This window comes from Gavialis gangeticus, unplaced genomic scaffold, assembly GCF_001723915.1.
Source record: "Gavialis gangeticus isolate Ggan-Ray unplaced genomic scaffold, GavGan_comp1, whole genome shotgun sequence".
NCBI lineage: Eukaryota > Metazoa > Chordata > Crocodylia > Gavialidae > Gavialis > Gavialis gangeticus.
Genome location: NW_017729032.1, coordinates 250853239 through 250860874, shown reverse-complemented (window position 1 = coordinate 250860874; position 7636 = coordinate 250853239). Strand labels below are relative to the sequence as shown.

The following is a 7636-nucleotide window of genomic DNA, read 5'->3' as shown; positions in this document are numbered from 1 at the left end:
CAGCACCTGGCAGCCCGGCCCCTGCAGGAGGACGCCGCTTTGCCGCCCGCCATGGGGTGCTGCCCAGCCCGGGGATTGCTCTGGAAATTTGGCCTCTTCTTTCCGCTCCTCGCAGCCCGCCCCGCCGCCTGCAGCCACGGCGCCGGCAACCAAGGTAGGGGGCGGTTGGCCTGGATCCGCTGGCGGGGATGGATGGATGTGGGTGTTGGGGGGGCTCCCACCAACTTTCCTGCCCTCCGAAGCGGCCGGCGGTCGGCCTGGGCAAGGGGAAGGGGCTGCGGGCTGCTGCTGCTGCCGGCGTGTGGAGGCGCTTCGAAGCCTCCAGGAAACTTCAGCGCCCGGCGCTTGCTCTGGCTTTGCCGGGCACCTGCAGGCTGGCTCCCCCCTTTCAATGCAGAGGATTTCCTCGCCTTTCAATGGCAAAGGGTCCCCCTTTCAGTGGAGAAGTCCCAAATAGCTGCTCCTCTTTGAGGAAGACCCTCCCGTGACTCCTTTGCCAGGGGCAATCTTAAGTGGGGGGTGGGGGGCATTTCGGTTAACATGAGAGGAAAGGGAATGCCTCCCTCTTTCCCTTCATTTGGTAGGTAGCCGGTGGCAAGTTAAGTCCCCCCCCCCACTTTAAAACCTCGTTTTGCGGGGGGCTGGAGTGAGGGACTCTCATGCCAGACCTCTGGGCTTTACGGACATCCATGCAGCAAGGGATGGATTGTGCATCTGCCCCGGATTTCCTAGGGGGAAGGCGCAGGTCCCTCCATAGGCAGAGCAGAGGCAAATGATCCCTCCGGAATGGAGCACATGGCTGGATTTTCAAGGGCGAAGGAGCAGGTTTTCAACAGGCAGAGAGCAGACAAAATGTGCCTCTTGGAAGGGAGCTCATGGATTTCCAAGAATGAAGGATTAGGTCCTAAACAGGCAGAGCAAAGGGGAATGTGCCTACTAGACTGGGGCCCCATGGATTTCTCAGGGTGAAGGCTCAGGTCCTAAATGTGCCAAGAGTAGGTGACTGTACCCTGTAATAGGGGTAAAAGAAGGACGAGGCTATAGAGGGGTTTTTGCCTTATGTAATAGGACCAACAAGGAGCATGTGGTGTAGGAAAGGATCTGTTAGGACTGCTGTAGCTAAGATTGTGGCTGGCTCCTCGTCTTCGCGTCTGTTTGCAGATGCAGGCAGAACTTCCTCTAGCACAGAGTTGACACGACAGCAACAGAATAGTAGCTTCTTTTGGTCTGAAGGTTAAGGTGTAATGTGGTTGCACTTAAAGAAAATCCCAAACAGAAGATTGCTGGCTCCTGGCACTTAACTCAAAATTACTGCCCTCTTTAATGCCAAAAGCTCTAATTCCTAATACAAAGCCCTTTTTCTGATTGCACCTGTGATTAAACATTGACAAGCAATGGTCGTGTTTTGCTTATGGCACTCTTATCTTAAGGTGTATTTGTAACCAGAGACTCTTAGCAATACAGTAAAAAAAAATAAAGGCAATACAGTAATACCTATACTCTAAAAAGTCTTAAAAATCTTAACATGTTATATTCAAAGTGCATTCAAGTTTTGCTAGGAAGTTTTACTAAGAATGATCACCATTAATGGTGCAATGTATGTCATCTGAGGAGCACAGAAAATTTCCTTAACTGGTTCCCTCAATGGACCTTTCTCTGTAAAGTAGTGGAGGATGTGTGTGGTGCATTTAATCTTTACCTGGGAATGTCCTTGCTGCTTTGGATTTGTTGGCAGAACTCCACTTGCATAAGACCTGGTCTCAGTATGGGGTGGGTTTAGAAAAATATGAGTTCTGAAAGACAGTGTTAAAGGAACATCCTATAAATCACTTTGTCTGAAATCCCCTTTATCATTATTAACATAGGATCCTAAAATGGCTGTAGTAGAAAGAAATGTTTAAAGGACAGATTACTTTTGTTTACATTACGCTCTTGACAGTACCCTGTATACAGTCAGTTTCCTGTTTCCCTTGTCCAGTTATATTTCAGAAGTTATCATAGGGGGCTTTATCTCAATTAATAGGAGAGAATTCCATTTTTAAAAAAGAAAAACATGATGATAAAACTGGAAAAAATGACACTCGGAATTGGGCGGAGAATAGTAATTGAAGATGTTTCTACCTACTTATTTTTCTGAAAAAGCATTTTCCCTTGAACTCAACTATAATACAAAATATGACTATAATCTGTAGCCTTATCAAAACCATTTTATACATATTGTCCTCACAACTTACAGCACAAGTCTCCAAGGGGAGCACAACAGCCTAGCTTTCAGTTCCCCCTTATTAGCAGTGCATGCTAATGTCCTCTGTATTGCAACAAGGCCTATCAAGACACAGGAATAATGTTAATAAGATACTGATTTAGCCTGTTTGAAAACTGTAAAGTCATTAAGGATAAAGAATTTTTAGTAAATAATTCATGTTAAATTTATATCTTATACTCCCAAACTGATGTATATGGTGCTAAGATAAAAATGTTTAAGTGAAGCCATCCTTACAATTTAAAAAAATATTGGAAAAATATGCTAATCAAAATAAATTAACACAAAAGAGAATGTCACGAGTTGTAATTTTAAAAAGTCAACTTTGAAAGCTTTTAATATGCCTTCAATGGGTATTTTAAGGGGGATAATGATAATACATCTTGCTAATAATGCATGAGCAATTTCAGGATATATTTACTTCATGTAGTATTAAGTCTCCCACACTTGTCAAAACTTTCAGTACTGAGACAGCATTCTAGAGCATTAATTGCACATTGTGGAAGCCAAACATTAAAAACTCAGTCTGACATTAATCATGCATTTGAAATGGCCATGTTACCATAGATGTGCAATCTAAGGCATGAAAAACACTATGATAATAAAACATTAGCAAAAAAGTTATGAAGACCTTCACTATTCAAAAAATGGGGAATTATTTTTCTTTCACGTGCAGTGAACTAAATAAGAATCTGAATAACATAGGGAAGTTATGTATTGTGGTCCAAGGAGGAGTTCAACGATACCAAACATGAAGTCTGTAAAAAGTTCTCAAAATCTGATACGGTACACTGAAAACAAATTGTTTCAGTATTAAGTTTTCAGAGAGCAACATTTCCTAATTTGGAAATGAATTTGCATAAAAATATTCATGGCTTTAGCTCTTAATCTAATAGGTATAATTGAATTTTCAACTTCGCTTTACTGTTCTCCTTTTGTGAATGTATATTAAAAGAAGTCAATAGCGTGTAGGCCAGTAGATATAAAAAAGCAGAATAATTTCAAAAGGAAGTTAGTGCAAAAAAGAAGAAAAAAGGAGAAAAAAAAGAACAACAGCTGCTTATATTGTTATATCTACAGTTAAGTCTCTGAAAAAAACATGCTGATAATGTAATCCAGTCTTTACAAGGGCCAGGTGAATTTATAAATTCAGAATTTTTTTTTTATTAAACTGGGAACACAAATGAAAATGTAATTTAATTCAAAACTAAAAGAAAATTAATTTTTTAAATATACATTCTTGCTTCTCTTATCTTTGACTCATTAAATCAATGCATGGTGTCTTGTCTGCCTGGCTTCAGATATAACTAAAATAATAGTATTGACTGAGAAGTAAACTTATTCATTCCTTTTAGTGGAAAAACAAATTCAAAAAGAATTTGTGGTCATACTTAGGGCTTGTTTCTCCTAGGAAAAGGGCCTTTATAGGAGGCAATTGTCAATATCTCTGTGTAAGCAATACATCCAAAATCCACAGGAAACATCATAGATCTCATTATTTCAAACTGTGGTGGGTTGCTTTTCCCAAATTCACATTGATCAACTGCAGTATCCACCCTATACTAGCTACATAGATGGCAGTAGATTTTGGCCTTTGTTGCTGCTTGGTGATTTGGCTGCCAAGCTCCGAGCAGATTTTCTAATTATTCTCCAAGCTAAAAGTACAGGGGAAAATCCTAGCCATAAGTCATTTATGACTATAAATTGTGGGTCACAGGCAGTATGTTGTAAAATAAATGTGATAACTCCCTTTTTCCAACCACCACTCTTAAAAAAATAAATAAATCATGTTGGAAATGGATGATATCCAAGCCCTGCACTGCAAACCTGTTAAGCTGTATTTACTGTTTTCTGTCACTGGAAGGTTAGATTTCTAAAAGGAGACTTTTGCAGAGTTTTATAGCATGTTGCATGTATGCCTGTGAACTGCAAGAGCAACTCATACATCTTCAAATATGTATCAGTGCATTTTGGTAGCTTGTGAGATGTGTAAGCATGGTCCGTTTCATGCTGTTTTAAAAAGGAAATTGTATGCATTTTCCTTATACTTAAAGTGTGCGATATCAGTGTCAAATTCTAATGCAGAGACTTCCTTCAAATTGAACACTATGTGAGCCGAATGGCTCAGAGCATGGGAAATACAGCCTGGTGGTTCTGCTGCTTAAAATCTAAACCAGATGAGCAGTCATCTCCAAGTTGACAAGTGTATGTTTTTGTTACATTCTCAGTAGATAACCATTCATTTAAAATATAACACCCTCAGAATTGCTCCTGCAGAGACTATTAGGAATAATAACGACAAGATATAATGGATATAAAGACTAGAGGATGGCAACCTAGGTCAGGATTTGAAGTGTAAGGGAGGTTGTGTCAATCTCGTACTTGTTTTGTAGGCAGGAAAATGTATTAATAAGGGCCGTCCATCTAATATTTTCTGTGACCGTTATAGTTGCTATGGAAAAATGAGAGAAAACAAAAAAATGTCAATGCTCTGGTGTGGGAGAAGAGTATAGAATGAATCATGAAATTATTTCTGCCTCAAGCTATCAAGATTTTTTTTATAGGACTAAACTCTTCCTGCCTGTCCTAGATCCATATAATCTTGAGTGCTAATGACAGCTTTGGAATCCTTTCAGGAGCAGATACGTGTGAAACTTCATGTATCCAACAACTGAGATTAGGACTACATAAATATGTAAAACGAACAGATTTGAGGATGATTCATAATAAGTTAACCCAAAATGCTAATGTAACTCTTTCACTGCTACCAAATGAGACAGTGCATGCAGTCCTTTAATTTCTAAGCACTGTACAGCTCGGGGTGTGGGATGGGCAGACAAAGAATCTGGAGAAGACTATCAAAAATGACTGAATGGGTAATATGGAAAAGCCAATGAGGAAAGATTAAAAAATAATATGTAGGATTCAGCCCAATCATGTATAGTGGAAAGTTGAGGTTTAACAGGGCACCTAGCGGTGGCAGCACAGCCAGATTTTGTGGCAGCTATTTTTGCATCTCTCCAGCCCTGCTGCCCCAGTCATCCCCCCTCAGCTACACTACTGAGGGTTAAGACATAAAAACGTACCACTTCCCAAAAGCAAACCAAAAAAATGGAATGTGAAAATATTTCCACTGATCCAGAGGTATTCACCTAAGAAAATATAGGAGGAAAATGCTAAGGGCATTTTTTTAATGTAGCCTGCTTATTTAAAAAAGAAGGCAAATACTAGAGAATAAACTGTAGGAAATAATTTTGCATTAGTAGTGGGTGAACTAGATTGCTTTCTACCTCTTATGATTTATCTGAAGTGAACAGTGGTTTTCATTTCAGCCAGTATAGAGATGAAAATCTTTCTTGCTTCAGGACTGAAGACAATCTAACTACCAGAGATCGGGATGAAACTAATAGCGGAGGCAGATAACCCGCATCTGTTCACTGTGCCATTCTTTCTCGTGTCTCTGAAGGATTTGGTTCTGACTGCTATCAGAGAGAAGCATTGATTGGATGAAAACAGGGTTTAAGCCAAAATGCCAGTTTTCCTATATGCTTTATGATTGGGTTTCGATAAAAGCAGTTTGTTAACATCCAAAGGAAGTATTGAGGTGGTACATAATTCCATTTAGAGTGTGGAATGGGTCTCCAGCTACATATTCTAGACCAGTGGTCTCCAAACTTTTTTGATCGCGCACCCCTATCAGTAAAAAAATTTTGAGCACCCCCCCACAATATATGTATATTTATATAAATATAAATATAAATAGAAGTTCTAATATTTTCTTCCCACACCCCAATGGATCATCTTGTGCACCCCACTTTGGAGACCACTGTTCTAGACCACAAAAATTAAACTAATCTCAGCCTAAGAACCATTATCTATGTCTGATGGCAGATTTAGTCCCAAAGAACTTTTGGAAAGTTTGTCACAAACAGACTTAATTAGTCAGTGAGCACCTTGTTACTTGGCTCCTGGAGCTCTAAACCCGTGGTTTGTCCACACATTAACACCTGAAATTAGTTTTAAGCATACTGGAGCCACCCAAGTGGCAGTGCTCCAGCATCTCAGGTTGCAGACTCTCTTCTCTCACTTGCCTGTTCTTTGTAGACAATCTTTCCACCCTCTGAACTCTGCTAGCCAAGGGAAGGTTCTGGCACCAAGCCAACTCCACCTCTGGCCCCCAGGGGTGTAACCTTCCCAACCCCAGGGGTGCAACCCCATGCAAACAGCCTGTAAAACAAATGCCAGCTAGCCAGGTCACAGAGCACATGGATGGGCCAAGGAGTTGGGGTCTAGTTGTAGTAGGAGAGGGGAGCGAGGTAGGAGATCAGATCGGGTCCCCATGAGCTGGGGCTTCCTTCCTGGGGCATAGGCAGTAGCTCCCCAAAAAGTGCCTTCCCTCACTGCTCACACCTCCCAGGCACACCAGGAAGTACAACCAATGCCCTTCACACCCTGAACCCAATCCCAATTTAATAAAACATGAGACCTTCTTTAATTTACCTCCTGTTTCTTTTAAAATTCTTTGGGTTTTTTTGTTCACTTTTTAAAATTGTTATCCTTCAGTGGCTGACTGCCTTCATGTCAACACCTTTCCTGCACCCCTATTTCTTTTCCACCTCCTATTTCATTAACCACTTCCCATCCCATTAACTCTCTACCTCCCAGCTTCATGCCCCCCGCCCCAATTTCTCATGCACCCCCCACCTAGAGCAGGATTAGAAGCCTGCCTTGGCTCATTGGTGGTAATTCACAGCTGTAGCTCCTAGTCAGGTCCCTCCTTGCCAGCCGTCTAATGGCAAGTCACAATTGTGCAGGTCAGGGACAGTCAGAGAGAGTTTTTAGCCTTAAAGTGTGACTGCTTAAAGCTTGAGCTAACATTAACACTGATCAACATTTGAGCAGCTCAAAGTGCAAAGTGTATTAAGACCCTAAGATGTATAACCAATGTTTTTAGTTAATAATACTATATATGTAAACAGAAATATTTCCTTGAAAAAAAACAATGAAAGAGCCTTTTTTTTAAAGCACATATAATTATGCATTATGAGATTAGGAACATGCAGAAATTACAACTATAATATAGTATTAGGACTGTTACCTGATTTATCACATGTACTTTTATATTTATCACATATAACACACAGCTACTAGCTGAGAGCCAGATCCGTATTTCCAATAATAAATGGAAATCTCATTTGTAAGAAGATAAATCCATCCATACAAATAAAAATGTACGTATTAGTTATTGTGTGGTAATAGAAGAAATCAGACTGGTGTAGTAGCATGCCATGAAAAAAGCAAATTGTTCATCCCAGAAACTCTTCTGACCTCAGTGGACTGTGTTAGTGTCTATAACAGGTGAACAGCAAAAAG

The 7636-nt window shown here is 40.5% G+C and overlaps 1 protein-coding gene across 1 annotated transcript in view; it reads left to right on the top strand.

Annotated features, from left to right (window-relative positions):
* Positions 1–31: 31 nt before the first annotated feature.
* EPHA6 (EPH receptor A6) overlaps positions 32–7636 on the top strand; it is a 1262645-nt gene continuing 1255040 nt past the window's right edge. The window contains exon 1 of the mRNA XM_019525724.1: positions 32–154. Within this exon, the coding sequence (XP_019381269.1) occupies positions 52–154 (103 nt within the window). The 5' untranslated portion in view covers positions 32–51. The remainder of the gene's footprint in view (positions 155–7636) is intronic.